The sequence below is a fragment of the Bubalus kerabau genome, chromosome 4, assembly GCF_029407905.1.
Source record: "Bubalus kerabau isolate K-KA32 ecotype Philippines breed swamp buffalo chromosome 4, PCC_UOA_SB_1v2, whole genome shotgun sequence".
NCBI lineage: Eukaryota > Metazoa > Chordata > Mammalia > Artiodactyla > Bovidae > Bubalus > Bubalus kerabau.
This window is the reverse complement of record NC_073627.1, coordinates 36,228,295-36,247,012: the sequence shown is the minus strand read 5'-3', so window position 1 is coordinate 36,247,012 and position 18,718 is coordinate 36,228,295. Positions and strand designations below refer to the sequence as shown.

The 18,718-nt window shown below is 39.8% G+C and overlaps 1 protein-coding gene across 8 annotated transcripts in view; it reads left to right on the top strand.

Annotated features, from left to right (window-relative positions):
• Positions 1 to 18,718, top strand: part of NDEL1 (nudE neurodevelopment protein 1 like 1) — a 58,663-nt gene that overhangs the window by 24,450 nt on the left and 15,495 nt on the right. For 7 of the 8 annotated variants that reach the window (XM_055576570.1, XM_055576574.1, XM_055576572.1 and 4 more), the window contains 5 exons: positions 7,119 to 7,216; positions 8,330 to 8,483; positions 9,387 to 9,535; positions 11,427 to 11,563; positions 14,646 to 14,819. In XM_055576570.1, coding sequence (XP_055432545.1) covers positions 7,131 to 7,216; positions 8,330 to 8,483; positions 9,387 to 9,535; positions 11,427 to 11,563; positions 14,646 to 14,819 — 700 coding nt within the window. In that variant the 5' untranslated portion in view covers positions 7,119 to 7,130. Of the gene's footprint in view, positions 1 to 56; positions 247 to 7,118; positions 7,217 to 8,329; positions 8,484 to 9,386; positions 9,536 to 11,426; positions 11,564 to 14,645; positions 14,820 to 18,718 lie in introns of those variants that run through there. The other variant, XM_055576569.1, reaches the window with a different exon arrangement.

The window sequence follows — 18,718 nt, the reverse complement described above, 5'->3', positions numbered from 1 at the left end:
GCCCCGCCCAGGCCGCCCCCACGCTCGCGCGCATGCTCAGAACCCCGCCCCCGTGCGTCACAGAATGGCCTCGGACACCCAGGCAGCCCCTGACGTGTCGGGGAGGAGCCGGGCGCGGAGGTACGCGGAGTGGCGCTCAGGGTTGCGGAGGGGAGCGGAGCTGAACGGCTGGGCGGGCCTGGCCTGGCCAGCAGAGCGGAGACGTCGGTCGAGCGGCGGCGAACATGCGCTTTTGACACATTGGAGGTGAGTCTGCGGTGCGGGGCCGCTCCGGAGGGCGCCGGGCCGAGCCGGTTACGCCTTAGGCCTGTCCCGGGGGAGCCTTGCCAGCCCAGAGGCTGTGTCCGAGGCCGGGCCGAGCCTGGGTTCCGGGGCGGCCAGTCCGGGGGTAACTGTTCCAACCGCTTTAACTGCCCCTTCCACGCCCTGGTCCGAGGTGTGGCCCACCGGGGGCGCCTGGAAGGAAGCGAGCCGGGCGGTCTCGGGAGGATGTGCCCGCGTCCGGGGGAGGGGTGAGAGGTGGCGGGGACGGAGGCCGGGACGTGGCACCGTGGGCCTGGGCGCTGGTGGCGCAAGGAGCGGCTCCGTTGAAGGTGGCAGCGGCGAGCCCAGCCCGCCCCCCTCCCCCATCCCTTCAGCTGGGAAGGTGGTTCGGAGCCGGGTTGGATTTTGAACTGTCCTCGCCTCTTTCCCGCGGGGTGTCGAGGGCGGAAGCTGCCCACCTTGGGCTCCGCTGGCTTTCTGACTGTCCGCCTTTAACTGCGGACACTTCTGGAGTTCAGAAACGTGTCACCAAACGGGTTCGGACTGCTTGTGCTCACCTCTTCCCCCCCCCCCCCCCCCCCCCCCGCGTTGGTAAGCAACAAAGTAATCTTAAGTTTGCTGAGGAATTGAGGATTCTTTCAGTGCTGATAATTTCATTACGTTTCTGTAGCGCCTTCACAGAACACTCTTGCTCTTTCCTTTTGTAACCTCGTCACCTAGTTTTAGTGGTTGTGCCTGGTTCTCATATCGCCATTTGACGGATGGGGCAATTGAGAACAGGTTGGGTGGGGGCTTAAGTGATTTCTACTGTGGACTCTCCCAACCCGTGAGGGGTTTCATTTGGTTCAGGATTTACGATTCCTGGCTTGGAGTTCTGGTTTCTTTTAGTGGAATTTTTCTACCTTTCTCAGGTAGAAAGCAAAGTAGAAAATCTGGCTTGCTAAAAATATACCAGAAGCTAGTAGATTTATTCAAATATTTTTGAGCAGACCCACCTAGGATAAGAACTGCTACTCAGTTATAAGAGAAATTCTACGCTGGAACTTGTTCATGGTTGCTGGCTAATTATTTTGTCAGATGAGTTGTCTTGCTTTTTATCGGTTTATCAAATAGGGCACTGGTTTTGCTAAATCATGAAGTTGGTGAAGTAAAGCAGCATTAGGTCATGTGTTGAAGAGAATCAAGGGGAACTAAGATACCTCCTCTCAATCTTTATTAAAGTTTAAAAGATCAGAAGGAACAGCAACAACAACAAAAAACCTTTGGCTAGTCCTAGTTGCAAGTTGACCTGGCCCAGATAGAAATCTTAGGAAGCATTTGGTTTTTAGTTTTGTTTTGGCTTTTTAAATTGAAATTCGATGAGGAACACTTAAGTAGAAACCTCAGTAAAATCTTAAGAGCTTGCTTTCATGACATCTCCAAAGCTTATTTTTATTTGCGTCTTAAGTCATGCTGGGATAAATTTGGTCACTGAAGCTTAAAATTGCTTCTGACATAAGTTTCTGACCACTTCATGATGTGGAAAAAGAAGTTTGATAGTCAGGACCAAAAGGAGGACCATATTTATGACTGACTTAAGAGTTTAAAATTCTGTAATTGTCACCTTTGAAAGTAGAAGAATTTTGGTAAAAAAGTATTGGTTATCTGTGGTAAGTTCCAGAATAACTCTTCCAGTCTCACTAGTTGATTCTATAACTATTAACAAGGAGGCAGTATCATATGAAATGGATTTTCTTAGCATTGTGCAAAGAATAGTTTCTTTGTAAATATAGCATTTAAGACAGGCAGTTTTATGCGCAGTTGCTAGGTATCTGAAGGTCACACACAGTATGCCCCATGTAAAAGTTGTCATCATTTTGGGATTCACACTCCATCCCTGTGAGACAGGATATTGAGGGAAAATTTGGGTAGTGGGGAAGTGTATGTAGTTATCTACCTTCATTTCAGCTTCAGGAGATTACAGATGTGTCATTAAAGCATTTTTTTGGTAGCAGTGTAGTTTTCTGTATTGGCTAATTTTCTGTGGCCTAATATCTCCAGTTACATAGTTTCAAACAACACATCTTCCTGCTCTAACTTGAAGCAAAATGAACAGATGTCTTTATACCCCCTGAGAAGGCCTTTTGAATGTCTGCAGTGGTGGCAAATTTTTATTTGTGAAAAACCCAATTTTTGGAAAGGATAAGTCTGATGAATAAGATTAGAGTGATAAAGCTGGGTAATACCAATTAGGAAGCAGTAGAAATGAAATGTGACCACAAAGAAAGGGTTTTCTGTTTATTTTTTAATCTGGCTCTTCATGGCTGTTCCAAAAGAGATTTTAGAGATGTTTTCAGTAATGGTGGTGTAACTAAAATATGCACAGAACTTCTGGAGGTTTGTTTAATTTTAAGGAATCATTTGTTTTAAATTCTGAAGCATTGTGGTTATACTTCACAGGCCTGCAACTGAATGACCAGTTTTTAAGAATAATGAATTTATGCTGTGTTTACTGTGTACCAGACTCTGTACTTAGTACTTGTAAATATTCACTCCCTTAATCTTCTTTACAACCCTATTTTAATTATTATCCCCATTTTACAGGTGAGGGAATGGGTCACTGAGTGGTTAAGTAACTTGCTCAAGGTCGTGAGTAGAGGACTCTGATTGAAATCTGGGCAGTTTGGCTCCAGAGTCAGGTCTCCTAACTGCAAGTCAGTTAAGAGCCCAGACTGAGCTACTGCTACCACCTGTTACCCTCTTACGTGTTTTTAATTGGCTTTTTCTGGAAAAGCTGGTCCTTTAGTAAAAGGCTTCTGACATAGATTGTTTGAAGGACCAATAAGCGAGTTCTAAAAGTAGCCTGTTAATTAGAAAAAATGTAGTCAACATTCAGTTCACATAAGATTCAGGAAAAAAAAAAAAAAGCAGAAGCCTGTGTGAAATAAAAACACATTAAAATAATTTTGCTAGAGTCATTGGACTTTGAGCTAAGTAGTTAGACAAGGAGGGTATGAGAAATAGAACTAGATGCTCAAGAAATTTTACAGGAAGGGTTAGTGTCAGTGCAGGGGCCCCAGAAATGTCCATCCCTGGGTTGGGAACTGGATCTCACATGCTGCAACTAAGATTGAAGATCCTGCAGGCTGCAATTAAGACCCAAACGAAGATTAAAAAAAAAAAAGAATTAAGGGCTAGACACTGATTATTTTAGGTAGCTAGTGTGCAGGGTATCTCTAAGGCTGTCCCCAGTAAGCTCCATCAGCTCCCTATTCTGTGATGTGGAGCTTATATTGAGCTTTATAAGTTGTATTAATATGGCCCTATTTGAGAACCAGAAAACCAGGAACAAATGGATACCTTATAGTATACCCACAGGTGTAAACAGTGAGATTGCTCAGGGAACCGTTCTTAACAGTCTTCAGAATAGTAACTGCCGTAGGTCTTCTGATACTGTATAAATGTGTCAACAGCTAAAAGCCTCATACAGAAAAGTCTGAAACTGGGCATGTGAATGATAACATTTATAGATAAAAACAACTCTAACCGTATTTGTAGAAGGGTTGGCTCCACATTCAAATACGTTCAAGTAAACACTAGATGGGCTTCCCTGGTGGCTCATATGGTAAAGAGTCTGCCTGCAATGTGGGAGATCCGGGTTCGATCCCTGGGTCGGGACGATCCCTTGGAGAAGGGCATGGCAACCCACTCCAGTATTCTTGCCTGGAAAATCCCATGGATGGAGGAGCCTGGTGGGCCCCAATTCATGGGGTCGAAAAGAGTCAAGATACGACTGAGCTACTGACACACTCAAGTGTTAGATGCCAAAGAAGGCATCTAGTAGTCCTTACTGCTACTGCTACTGCTACGTTGCTTCAGTCGTGTTTGACTCTGCGACCCCAGAGACGGCAGCCCACCAGGCTCCCCCGTCCCTGGGATTCTCCAGGCAAGAACACTGGAGTGGGTTGCCATTTCCTTTTCCAATGCATTAGGGACTTCCATAAGGACACTTCCACATGGTCACCAGAATCAAATGCTGCATGCTGACAGAGGGAGTGCTGGAAATTTTTAAAGTATCCTACCCGTGAATAAAATGTTGATATACCGAAGTAGCATCAGTTCCTTGCCTTCAGAAAGGCATATATGTAACCCAGAGAAAGTCCAAAGCATGACAACAAAAATATTTAAGGGACTGAGATAGCTGTCAAGTGAACATAAAGCTAAGAAGACATCTGGGCTGAGTGACTCTCTGGGCGCAAGGGACTAGGCTTCATCTTGGGTGGTTTCTTCTTTGCAGTCCTGGGTTGGAGCCACTGTTTCTTGCACCCTGTGCCGTCCAGTTCTTGGTTTTCTCTCTTCTTTTGTAGCTGTCTAAACACTCCTCTAACCCTCCTGAGGTGTTTTATGAGAAAAAAAGTAGTTCTCTCCTTTCCTGAATTATGTTTCCTCTAGGTTCCATAGGTCCTTGGATTTTCTTACTTATGCTACTGGCTTTTCTCATTTGGTGGTTCTTGGTTGTCCATATATATTTAAGAATTTAGGGCTGGGGAACTTCCCTGTTGGTCCAGTGGCTAATACTCTGCACTCTGCACTCCCAGTGCAGGGGGCCCAGAAATTTCCATCCCTGGGTTGGGAACCGGATCTCACATGCTGCAACTAAGATTGAAGATCCTGTAGGCTGCAATTAAGACCCAAACGAAGATTAAAAAAAAAAAAAAAAGAATTAAGGGCTAGACACTGATTATTTTAGGTAGCTAGTGTGCAGGGTATCTCTAAGGCTGTCCCCAGTAAGCTCCATCAGCTCCCTATTCTGTGATGTGGAGCTTATATTGAGCTTTATAAGTGGCTGTGAATGCGGCTTGGCATGCCTCAGACTGATAATTTTGTCTAGCTGAGAATGGTAGGTTTTTATAATCCTGGTATAATACATGGTGGTGTGTTGTGAGGTAGGAATAAACTACCCTTACATTTCTGAAATAGAAATTTCAATATTAGTAACGGAAAGCAGTACTTTGGGAGCAAAGAGGGAATAATTTTAAAAGATTGTAAGTCAGATTCAGATATCGAATTTCTACTGTGTTTCATGTTTCTGATAATGCAGAAGGGATTTATAAGTAAAACACAGGTCCTGCCTTCTCAGAAACTCTTTGCGACCCCATGCACTGGAGCACGCCAGGCTTCCTTGTCCTTCACCATCTCCCGGAGTTTGCACGAACTCATGTCCATTGAATTGGTGATGCCGTCCAACCATCTCATTGTTGCCTCTTTCTCCTGCCCTCAATCTTTCCCAGCATCAGGGTCTTTTATTTGTTAATTGGAATATTGACCAACATGCCAAAAGTAGTAATGGATAATGTGGTCAGGAAAGACTTAACTAAAACCAGTTTGAAAAAATTGCTGCTGCTGCTGCTAAGTCGCTTCAGTCGTGTCTGACTCTGTGCGACCCCATAGATGGCAGCCCACCAGGCTCCCCCATCCCTGGGATTCTCCAGGCAAGAACACTGGAGTGGGTTGCCATTTCCTAGGCTGCAAAGGCATTACACTGAATGTATATGGTTATATTTTAATTTTATTCAATTAAAAGCCATTCTTTTCTTTTGTATACCTCCTCAAGTTGAAGTTGTATATATACTCTTGTCTGTGTCTTTTCTAAACATTCATGAGTAGTGGGTTGTGCTGGATGAATTCTACATTCTCTGCAACTCCCAATTTGTATTAATTTACTTTTAAAGTTGGCCTTGAATTCTCAATACCCATTTTGGATTAGGTTGAATCAATTTTGGTTTAATTTAATAAATATTATTGAGTATCAGCTATAGTACAGGCAGTGTGCTGGAGTTGAAATCAGTAAGAATAATACCAGCCTAACAGGGGACACAGAGTTGTAAGCAAGTGTATTACTATGTGTTAAGTGTATTCATGTAATCTTATGCATAGAGGTATCCAAGATGCTGGGAGATTTTGGTGCTGTATTGGTGAGGACAGGAAATGCTTTCTGGAAAAGATGACAGCTGGCTTTTAAAGGATCAATAGGAGCTTTCCAAATGCACAAGGAAGGAGAGCCATTCCAGGTAGGAAAAATATCTAGACCGAAGCAGAATGGTGCATTAGGACAGTTTTGAACAGTATTGCTGGAATATAAAGTAGAGGAAGTAAGACTGAATCACTTTGGCGTGAATCTGGGACAAGCCCAGCGTCTGTGGTATTCTTTTGGGCCTGACAATCAATTGGGAATTTTAGGTAGTCAGTCCAAATGCAAGGTTAATAACTAAACAAATACTTGTTTCACCCACTCTGAATGCGTTGGAAGAAGAACTGAGATGAAACAATATTGAAATTTGAGGATTAGTGGACTTTAATGGAGGAAGCTTGGGACTTTTAGAAATGTAGTGATTTAAATTATTGGGAATGTGCTTGATCTCCTGGCAAGGTCACCTGGCATAAAATGTTTCAAGCAGGTGTTTTGAAGCAGTTGTATCAATACAACAGAGAAGGACATGCAGGTAATAGCAGCTCTGATAATAAACTTGTTTTCTGTCACCTGATTCCCAGAAGATCAGTTAGCAGTAAACCAGCTGCAGGCAGATCTGTGGGGCCAACCCCAAAACCTAGTGCTATCACCAAAAGTGCTTCACCTGGCTTCCGTGACCTTGTTCATCTCCTCTCCTGAGCTTGTCCATGATGTTGGTGGTCCCTGCAAGTGGGGCAGCCAAGTGATTTATGTGACTGAGTTTATTGTAGTAGAGTGTTAACCCCTCAGAGTCTTTCATGTTTGACTCCCTCCAGAATGCTGCGGATTGAGTGTTGTCCCAGGCTTTATCCTTTTACTAAGATTCCTATGTTCTCAATTTATTTTCCTCTTTAACATTTCTCAGGCTTTCTTGATCATGGATGGTGAAGATATACCAGATTTTTCAAGTTTAAAGGAGGAAACTGCTTATTGGAAGGAACTTTCCTTGAAGTATAAACAAAGGTAATGCCAGAAAGCATCCTAGAAATAGAAGAGGGCTTTGGAATACATAATCTCTAACTTTTTGCTCTTTTTTCTTTTGTTTGTTTTAACAAAGCTAAATTTAGAGTTTCCAGTATAGGATTGGGATTCTAGAAATAGTCATAGCAAAATAACATTGCTTGTATTTAAGATAAAGTGCCATAAAAGCTTACATTACTTGAATTATTAAAATAGTAAGAAGACAGTGTCATTTATGATTTCTTCTGGTAGCTTACCTCCTTTTAGAAAGCTTATTATTGCTCTTGGCTATCTTTGGCTTGCTGGGTGTGCACTGATTCTGTCTCATCTTTTTGGTCTTTTGGAGATTCTAATAAGCTCTCTGGGACTCCATAGGGCAGACTCTCTTTGGGCAGGTGTTATCAGTGTCTGGAGCCAACAAAGCTTTGAGGGAGGGACAAGAGCTTCGGGGGTATATGGAGTATTTTAGAAAATCTCAATTATTTCAGTTACTTGAGAGAACTTTTAGGTAACCTTTTAAGTAGTAAAACTTAAATTTCTTTTAAAAATGACATCTTTTAAAAGTATATATACATCTTCCTACTTTGGTTAGCAGTTTACTAAGACTTATTAAACCTTTTATTGCTATTTCATTATTGCTGAAGCCAGTTGTTGTATCATGCTAGTTATATGGAAGGTGTGTCTATGGCAAGACTTCATAGTCCTTTTTTTGTGCCATAGATACATTCTCAGGCTGGGAAAATCTACGGAATCCTTCTCAGAATAACATTTTTAATGCATAAAATTAAATAGAATTACAGAGGAAACCAATTATATTGGAAAAAACACATCTAAATGTTAAAACTGATTTATGGATAGTCATATGTGCTTTGTCAATATATTAAATAAGAAAGGAGTGAGTGTATAAAACGTGAATCCTTCTACGGCTTATAACTTACTTCATTGAACCCTGAATATATAGAGTAAGAGATGCAAAATAGATTGCCTTTATTGTTTAGTATATTTTATGGTAGCATAACACTCAGGTGAAAATTTTTGAATTGATATATAATCATCTTCAGGATGATCCTTACGGTTTCTACTATAACTGATCTTTCCCACTTTGTTTCTGATTAGCTTCCAGGAAGCTCGGGATGAGCTAGTTGAATTCCAGGAAGGAAGCAGAGAATTAGAGGCAGAGTTGGAGGCACAATTAGTACAGGCTGAACAGAGAAATAGAGACTTGCAAGCTGATAACCAAAGACTGAAGTATGAAGTAGAAGCATTGAAGGTAATTGTGGCAGTATAAGCTGGTGTCTCTTTGGCTGGGTTTTGTTAAAGTGAGAAATACATTCTTACAGGTAGAGCTTAAGAGCAGCAGGCAACATAAAAATGTAAAAAGGCCTAAAGTGAATTTTTGACATAAACTGTTTTCATGGAACCAAGGCAAAGGTGTTTTAGAATTCAGAAAATCACTTCAAAACTCTGTAGCTGTCAATTTTTTTAGCTATAATGTTCCTAGCTCTATAATATTATGTTGTAGTTCTATAATTTTCAAAAGCTGCCTGGAAAAAAAAGGCTGCCTGATTATTTGTTATGATAGAGTGCCTCGTTCTGTAGTACTTTAAAATTATCTTTGTATGACATACTTTTATTTCATTATGGTTTATGGTCACTTTAGTTTTGGAGTTTAATTTTTAAAAATTCCTTTCTAACAAGGAATTTTCAGGAGTAGAAAGGTTAACCTCTCTTGCTGTTGTTCATCACATGCCTAAGCCAAATGTTTGGGGTGTTCCTGTGTCTGGGCAGGGGGTAGGTTTAGAGAAGATGAGATTGGGCAGGCAAGGTGTAAGAAATTTGAACTCTGTCACTCAACTGCTTTGTGTTTACCCTGGGCTGCATTCAGCCGAGAACCCAGAGGTTTTTAAGGCAACAATTTTACTATTTTACCTCTTTTCAGAGAGATCATTATTAGATTTCTTTAAGAGAAGTGATTGACTAATATATGAATTAAAGCACTGGAAATGAATGTGTCATTTTAACATTTTAAAAAGGAGAAAAGAGTACTATCAGATTGTGGGTGAATTTTTTTGGATCCTTCCACAGCCTGCCTCTTATTTGGGTTACTTCCTTTATTAAAGAAAACTATATGCTAATGATGCGTTCTTTCCTTCCTATATACCCACTCCTTCAGGAGAAGCTAGAACATCAATATGCACAGAGCTACAAGCAGGTCTCAGTATTAGAAGATGATTTAAGTCAGACTCGGGCCATTAAGGAGCAGTTACATAAGTATGTAAGAGAGCTGGAACAGGCCAATGATGACCTGGAGCGAGCAAAAAGGTAAGTGAATGATGTGCATATTGTTAGAATAACCAAAGTTGGCAATCTGTGATTAAAAAGTTGTTTTAGATTTAACCAGTTACCTAAATCTTAGTCCCAGAACAATTCCTTTTGGTATTTCAAGTCACCTGTAAGTCCTCACATTGAAACTTGCCCCAGATCCTTATCTCCCTAGATAATGCCCTTCCAGGCTTTTCTTTCCCTTTTTCCTTCTTTCATGTACCATTGTGGATCCTGTTGGTTTTTCTTTAAAAGGTCTCATTCATTCCTCCGTCTTCCCTCTGTGTTCTCAGTACTGCGACACTTTTTGAAGGTCCTCATGTTGTATACCTGAATCCTGCAGTTACTTCCTAACTGATCTGTCTTTAAGTTTTCACTCCTTTTCTCTTCTGTTTTAATACTTACCAATGAATTTTCTTGAAATAATGCTTCTATTATGATTTTGCTGAACAGCCTATAGGAACTTGCCATTACTTTGCCAAGATTTCATATATCTATCATTACTTCTTAACCATCCCAAATGTAATTTGTATTACTTTACAGTCATTGACTGAGATTTCTTTCCTTAATATTTGAGTAACTCGGAAATGCTTGGCATGATGCTAGAGTTGAGGATACAAAGATAAGCTTGCCATTGCCCTTGGGTATGATAGAAATGGACAGTCCATGTGATAGCACTGGTATTAATACAAAGAATGTACAAGCTGCTCCAGGGAATAGAGAAGGGAGCCGCTCAACTACCCTTAGTAACCGGGGAAGCTGGGTCTGCAAGGAGTAGATGTTAACTGATGAAGAGAGAGATTCAAAGGCAGAGAGGCAGGAAGAGGGCATGAGGTGCTTAAAGACAGTTTGGCTGAACAAGATAAGACTGGAAGGTGTTTGGGGCCAGGTTGCAGAGAACCTTGTGCTTGGCTATGTTTGAAAGTCATTCTGTAAGCAAAGGGGCACTCAAGAGTTTTTTAAACAAAGGAGTGTTATCAGATTGTGATTTGAAAGATTTGAGAAATTAGAAGTAGGGAGGAGAAGATGTGAAGACCATTTTGGAGTAACCTAGATGATGTTTTGGTTTGTCAGTAGCTCAGTTGTGTTTGACTCTGCGACCCCATGGACTGTAGCCCACCAGGCTCCTCTGTCCATGGAATTCTCCAGGCAAGAATACTGGAGTGGGTAGCCGTTCCCTTCTCCCGGGATCTTCCCAACCCAGGGATCGAACCTGGGTCTTCTGCATTACAGGCAAATTCTTTATTGTCTGAGCCATCAGGAATGGGTGAAGAATTAAGCCTGGGGCAAAAGATTGGAGCTGAGAGACAGTTGACAGGACTTGGGAAAATTGGACATGGCATTGAGAGTTCTAACTTGAGGTTAGGAAATTTTAATTCTGTAGCAGATAGCACATAGTGGATAGAGGGCACATAGTAGGTACCTGTCAGTGTTTGCTGAATAAATGAGAAATGCAGGAAGAAGAAAAGGGTTGATAGGAAGAAAGTATGTGGATGGGGACCTGGGACTGTGTTTTAAACAAATTCTTAGTACATTTTTACATATTCTTATATACTCTGAAGCCACTGAACAGTTTTCTTCCTGAAAATGTGTAAACTTCATTGAAACGTTTAAAATCCAGTGGGGAGATATAACTTGTATAATAAGTAGCCTGTCTTTGAGAAACTTGAAGGAATTTAGATAGGAATATAAAAGAAAAGAATAGATTGAATGGCCAAATGATAATAGAGACAGTAAACGCACCAGAGATCAGAAGGGGTGAGATCATTTTCTTTCAGCTGGGCCAGGCTTTCTAGGTCAGGAAATAGCACGAGATAAACTGTTTCCTTTTGTAGTAGCTAGTTGCACATTATTTGTTTAATTCTTGGACTCTAATTTTTTTTTTTTTTAGGGCAACAATAGTTTCACTGGAAGACTTTGAACAAAGGCTAAATCAAGCCATTGAACGAAATGCATTTTTAGAAAGTGAACTTGATGAAAAGGAATCTTTGTTGGTCTCTGTGCAGAGGTTAAAGGATGAAGCAAGAGGTAAAATTTATAACTTAAAAAATATTTATTACTTACTATCCCTAAGCCAGAGTGCTAAGCTTGCTTCAGGATCAACTTTTTAAAGCTGTTCATTTGTATGCTCTGGTCAGACACTATGCCACATATTTTTAGTCTGTTAACTTAATAGCTATATCATCAACTCTAGGAGGTAGGTATTATTATACCCATTTTATAGGTTAGAAAACCAAGGCACAGTAACTTTGGGTTTTGTCCAAGGTCTTCTAGCTTGTCAGTTGGGATTCAGACCTGGTCTGTTTCCCAAAGTCTTAATCATCACCACTGTGCAGATACTGCTTGGTTTATTTGGATATTTTCCTTTTTCTTGTACCTAAATAATTTTGTGTTAGGCACGTAATAGCATTATATATGTGTGCATATTGCAGTATCAGTTCAGGTCAGCTCAGTCGTGTCCACCTCCTCGCAGTGTCATGGATTGTAGCACTCCAGGCTTCCCTGTCCATCACCAACTCCTGTAGCTTACTCAAACTCATGTCCATTGAGTCGGTGATGCCATCTAACCATCTCATCCTCTGTCGTCCCCTTCTCCCACCTTCAGTCTTTCCCAGCATCAGGGTCTTTTCCAGTGAGTCAGGTCTTTGCATCAGGTGGCCAAAGTATTGGAGCTAACATTCCAGTGAATATTCAGGACTGATTTCCTTTAGGATGGACTGGTTGGATCTCCTTGCTGTCCATAGGACTCTCAAGAGTCTTCTCTAACACCGCAGTTCAGAAGTATCAATTCTTCGGTGTATATTGCAGTATACCATGTGTATAATACATAGAGTGAATATATACTTTTCTTTTAAAATTTTCCTTCCCTCCCTCTTTTTTTCTTTTATGCATGTTAGAGTGCAGAGCATTGTAAAGAAGAAACTGAAAGTCACTGTTAATCTCTTTATCTTGAGAGAATTCACCAAGAGTTTGGTGTCTTTCCAGTCTTCCTATAACTATACATAAGCATACCTGTTTGTTTTTTTCCTTCATATAATTGAACCATTTTTTTTTTTTTTTACTCCTTAATAGGTCCTTTGTTATTGGAAGTTATATTTTTGCTATACATAGTGCTGTAAATAGAGTCCTTGTACATAATATTTGGGGGTATCTTTGATTTTCTTAGACTAGATTCTTAGAAATAGCAAAGAATATAAGTGTCTTTAATGGTTGTAACAGATGCTCCTAAATTACTTTTTAGATAAATTGATACCTTTACTTTGGTAGTGATTGAGAGTCCTCTCAGTCGTCCTCACACTTTACTAGTATTGTGAATAATAAAAATAAATTTAAAAATTATTTAAAAATCTGTTTGAAAATTGATATTATTTTTATTTATTTTTAAATTAAAAAAAATTTTTGGTTGTGTGGTCTTAGTTCCCCAACCAGGGATTGAACCCCAGCCCTTGATGGTGAAAGTGAGGAGTCCTAACAACTGGACTACCAGGGAATTCCCAATATCACACTGTTTGGTTTGCTTTTTTAAAGTTTTTAAAATTTTACTTATTGTTTTAAACTTTTTATTTTGTACTGAGATTTAGCTAAATACCAATGTGATAGTTTCAGATGAACAGCAAAGGGACTCAGCCATACAATACATATATACATTTTCCCCCAAACCCGCCTCCCATCCAGGCTGCCACATAACACTGAGCGAAGTTCCATGTACTCTACAGTAGGTTATTGTTGATTATCCTTTTTAAATATAGCTGTGTACATGTCCATCTCAAACTTCTTGTCTAATATCACCTTGGTTTTAATTTGTAGTTTTTTGGTTGGTACTTGTGAAAACTTTTTGTCTGTTTATTGGGTCTTTTAAAAATTCTTTTTTCAGGAATTCTCTGGCAGTCCAGTGGTTAGGACTCAGGTCTCACTGCTAGGGGCCTAGGTTTAATCCCAGGTCAGGGAACTAAGATCCCACAAACTGTGCAGCCAACAAAAATTTTTTTAATGACTTCCTTTCTGAGGGGGGGCTTTATTCATTTGAAGAACTTCTCATAATTTATATAATGTATAAAATAATAACTTTATCCTATTCTAAAATTTACAATTATGGTTAAAAGTAACATAAAATTTATCATCTTAATGATTTTTAAGGGTACAAGTCAGTAATGTTAACTATATTCACATTGTTTTGTAGAGCTCTAGAGTTTTTTCATCTTGTAGTATTGAAACTCTTTGCCTGTTGGACAACAAATCCCCATTTCTCCCTTCCCGAGCCCTGACAACCACAGTTCTACTTTATGTTGTTATGTGTGACTACAGTAGTCCCCCCTTATCTGTGGTTTTGCTTTCCATGGTTTCAGTAACCCATGGTCAGCTGCAGTCTGCAAATATTAAGTGGAAAATTCCAGAAATAAGCGATTCATAACTTTTAAATTGTGCACCATTCTGAGTAACAGGGTGATGTTTTTTGCTCTCTCGTTCAGTGCATCATCCGCTGGGGGTCTTGAAACATACCCTCCTCAGATAAGGGAGAACTGCTACATTTTAGATGCCTTATATATGTGGAATCATACAGTTAGCAAGTATTCTTGATATTGGTCAGTTGCATTACAGGAAAAGAGAACATTAATTTTGGGTTAAAAATTCAATATTTGAAAACCAGAAAGCAGTTTGCAACTATTTTGACTTCTTCCTTTCTAAAACAAAATATTTCATAGGAAAATGAGTAAAAGAATGTCAACCCATTAAAAATGACAAAATTGCTCTTCATTGATCTTGTAATAATCCCCAAACTACATCATCATTTCAAAATAAATGCAAATAAGTTGGTAAAGAATACGTATATTTGTGTCGTACCTGTTCACTGTGAGTTCTGCTTCAGACTCTGCCTTATTTTTGCATAAAGGCAGAATAATTGTTACATTTATAGAATTTTAAAATTCTAAATGACCATTTAGACAATAGGGTTGTCATTTTTATTCCCTTGGAAGTAAAAATTATTAAATATGAAAATCATTTTTGAGAAGTAATTTAGGAAGAATGTCTTTATGGCATCTCAGATGTAACTTTCCTTGATGTATTTGCTCCCTCTAGTGAATATTGCTACCTTTGCAACATTTTACAGATTTACGGCAAGAACTAGCTGTTCGGGAAAGACAACAGGAAGTAACTAGAAAATCAGCTCCTAGTTCTCCAACTCTGGACTGCGAAAAGATGGATTCTGCTGTCCAAGCATCACTTTCTTTGCCAGCTACCCCTGTTGGCAAAGGAACAGAGAACAGTTTTCCTTCACCGAAAGGTTTGTAATGTCTTTTCTTTCTGAACCTATGGCTGATTATCAACTAAGAGGCTTTGCTGATGAAGCAGGGGTTGCTAAGGTTTAAGCAGTCTTTTTAGTTTAAAGGTTGGTTTAGTCTAGCTCTTTGTGAAACAGAAGGAATTGTTCTCCTAGACCACTCACTCATACATAGGAACCAGTGAAGTGAGAGCTACATTTGAGACAAGAACAGCTTAATAAATTGAAATTTTAAAAAGCTGAAGATCTTAAGGAAATTTGTTTTGATTATAGCAGTAACACATGTTCATGTAGAAAAATATAAAAATATAAACGAGAAAAAGAAAATAAAATTATCTGCAATCTTAGTGTTTAAAGTCAACTATTATTAACACTGAATTTTTTTCTATTGTGTGTACTTTTTTGTGTTCATGCCACTTTGTTACAAGTTTGGGGATCATATTTAAATGCAGTTTTATTTCTGGCCCCTGCCACTGAACATATCATGTGAGACTAGAAGCCTTTATACATGAAAAGTGCAGAGACTCATTGAGTTACCATTCAGGCTCATCTAAGTTGGCTTGGATGGGCATGTCCATTCTGTGACATGCCTCAGTAGCTGCCATATTCACAGGTGAGATACTATTCATAGGTGAATAGTGCATAAAAAATATTCCTTTTGCCATCAGTCAAGGTGTTTTTTAAAATCCAGATAAGCAAAAAAAAAGGATTAAGTAGGCACTAGATGGAATGTTAAGAATGGAACCCTGAAACTCTTGAGATTTATTTAGTTTTTGCAGCTTGCAGATCATATTTCAGCTACTTCGACTACACTGTACTTTCTTCTTACCCTTTTTTAAAATACAGGATTTTATCTTTCAGAATGATATGAAGTAATTTCAGTTAGTACAGTTAGCCCTCTGTATCTCCATATTTGTGCTACCCAATACAGTAGCCACTCAAATGTGACTATTTAAATTTTTATTAATTTAAATGAATTAAAATTTTAAACTGAGTTTCTAATTGTGTTGGCCATACTTCAAGTGCTCAGAAGCCCTTGATTAGATAATTCACCCTTTTTTTGTCTTTTTATGAGGGTGAGGTGAGGTAAGGTATGTAAAAGTTCTGTGTAATTTTGTTGCTGATTGCAGCAGTATGTGTGGAGTTTGCTGCTGAGAATACAGAGTAGGCAGTATATAGATTACAGCAGGCATCAGAAGCTGTCACTTCAGAATGGCTGCTTATATATTTGAGGACCTTAGAATTAGTGGCATATGAGAATTAGCATTTAAGATCTGTTTTTTTTTTAAATGTTACTAATTAGAATTATGTAGATAAGTTCTGAAAATTCTTCAGCTAAGCACTAATTGGAATTATCTGGAGCCTCAAGGGGCTGTCACTAGGACACAGAGCTTGCTGTGGCACAGAAGGAAGATATGTCAAGCCTAAGGCAAGAATATTTGTCCAGAGAGACACATTTTTAGATTGGAACTGATGGCATGAACTTTCGCTGGCCTAAAAGCTGCTGTTCCATCACAAGGAAGTTGGCACACAGACAGTGAGAAGCCGAAGGTTAGAGAAATCAGTGGCAGGATTGAGGAGCTGATCTCTATGAAGTGGTCTGGCTGTAATTGCATTTCATTGATAAAATGCCTGTTTCCAAAAAACATTTAAAACAACTTTGCATAAAAGTACAGATTTAATAATACTGAAAATATAAAATTCGAGTAGAATAGGAACAAGATCCAGAAATCCCTGCCAAGGAAAGTATAGCACTTTGTATCACATTGGGCACCTGTTAAGTGCCATGTATTACTCAGGATGCAGGGAGGAGGGTGGTTAGACAAAGTTGTGACCTTTGGGACTTCCGTGGCGGTCCAGTGACTGAGACTCTGTGCTTCCACTGCAGAAGTACAGGTTTAATCTCTGGTTGGGGAAGTTTCATGTACTGCATAGTGTGGCCAAAAATAAATAAATGTCACATTGGGAGATATATGTAAGAAAAAGGATGAATATCTGTATATCTGTACCCAGCAGGGTTACAAGTGCTCTTGCAGGCTGATGAAAGAAAAGACAACCCAGTAGGAAAAAGGGCTGAAGATAAAACAGATGACTTCCAAAAAAAGAGATTTAAATGACTCTTGGATTAAGGAGACAAAAGTTAAAGTGACTAACAAGTTGGACGCAAAAAAAAAAGATCTCTGATATTATTGCGAACACTACCATACGGACCATTATATCTACTACTGCGGGCAGGAATCCCTCAGAAGAAATGGAGTAGCCATCATGGTCAACAAAAGAGGCCAAAATGCAGTACTTGGATGTAATCTCAAAAACGACAGAATGATCTCTGTTCGTTTCCAAGGCAAACCATTCAATATCACAGTAATCCAAGTCTGTGCCCCAACCAGTAACGCTGAAGAAGCTGAAGTTGAATGGTTCTATGAAGACCTACAAGACCTTTTAGAACTAACACCCAAAAAAGATGTCCTTTTCATTATAGGGGACTGAAATGCAAAAGTAGGAATTCAAGAAACACCTGGAGTAACAGGCAAATTTGGCCTTGGAATACGGAATGAAGCAGGGCAAAGACTAATAGAGTTTTGCCAAGAAAATGCACTGGTCATGGCAAACACCCTCTTCCAACAACACAAGAGAAGACTCTACACATGGACATCACCAGGTGGTCAACACCGAGATCAGATTGATTATATTCTTTGCAGCCAAAGATGGAGAAGCTCTATACAGTCAGCAAAAACAAGACCAGGAGCTGACTGTGGCTCAGACCATGAACTCCTTATTGCCAAATTCAGACTTAAATTGAAGAAAGTAGGGAAAACCACTAGACCATTCAGGTATGACCTAAACCAAATCCCTTATGATTATACAGTGGAAGTGAGAAATAGATTTAAGGGCCTAGATCTGATAGATAGAGTGCTTGATGAACTATGGAATGAGGTTCGTGACATTGTACAGGAGACAGGGATCAAGACCATCCCCATGGAAAAGAAATGCAAAAAAGCAAAATGGCTGTCTGGGGAGGCCTTACAAATAGCTGTGAAAACAAGAGAAGCGAAAAGCAAAGGAGAAAAGGAAAGATATAAACATCTGAATGCAGAGTTCCAAAGAATAGCAAGGAGAGAGAAGAAAGCCTTCTTCAGCGATCAATGCAAAGAAATAGAGGAAAACAACATAATGGGAAAGACTAGGGATCTCTTCAAGAAAATCAGAGATACCAAAGGAACATTTCATGCAAAGATGGGCTCGATAAAGGACAGAAATGGTATGGACCTAACAGAAGCAGAAGATATTAAGAAGAGGTGGCAAGAATACACAGAAGAACTGTACAAAAAAGATCTTCACGACCCAGATAATCACGATGGTGTGATCACTGACCTAGAGCCAGACATCCTGGAATGTGAAGTCAAGTGGGCCTTGGAAAGCATCACTACGAACAAAGCTAGTGGAGGTGATGGAATTCCAGTTGAGCTATTCCAAATCCTGAAAGATGATGCTGTGAAAGTGCTGCAGTCAATATGCAACCAAATTTGGAAAACTCAGCAGTGGCCACAGGACTGGAAAAGGTCAGTTTTCATTCCAATCCCAAAGAAAGGCAATGCCAAAGAATGCTCAAACTACTGCACAATTGCAGTCATCTCACACGCTAGTAAAGTAATGCTCAAAATTCTCCAAGCCAGGCTTCAGCAGTATGTAAACTGTGAACTTCCAGATGTTCAAGCTGAATTTAGAAAAGGCAGAGGAACCAGAGATCAAATTGCCAACATCTGCTGGATCATGGAAAAAGCAAGAGAGTTCCAGAAAAACATCTATTTCTCCTTTATTGACTATGCCAAAGCCTTTGACTGTGTGGATCACAATAAACTGTGGAAAATTCTGAAAGAGATGGGAATACCAGACCACCT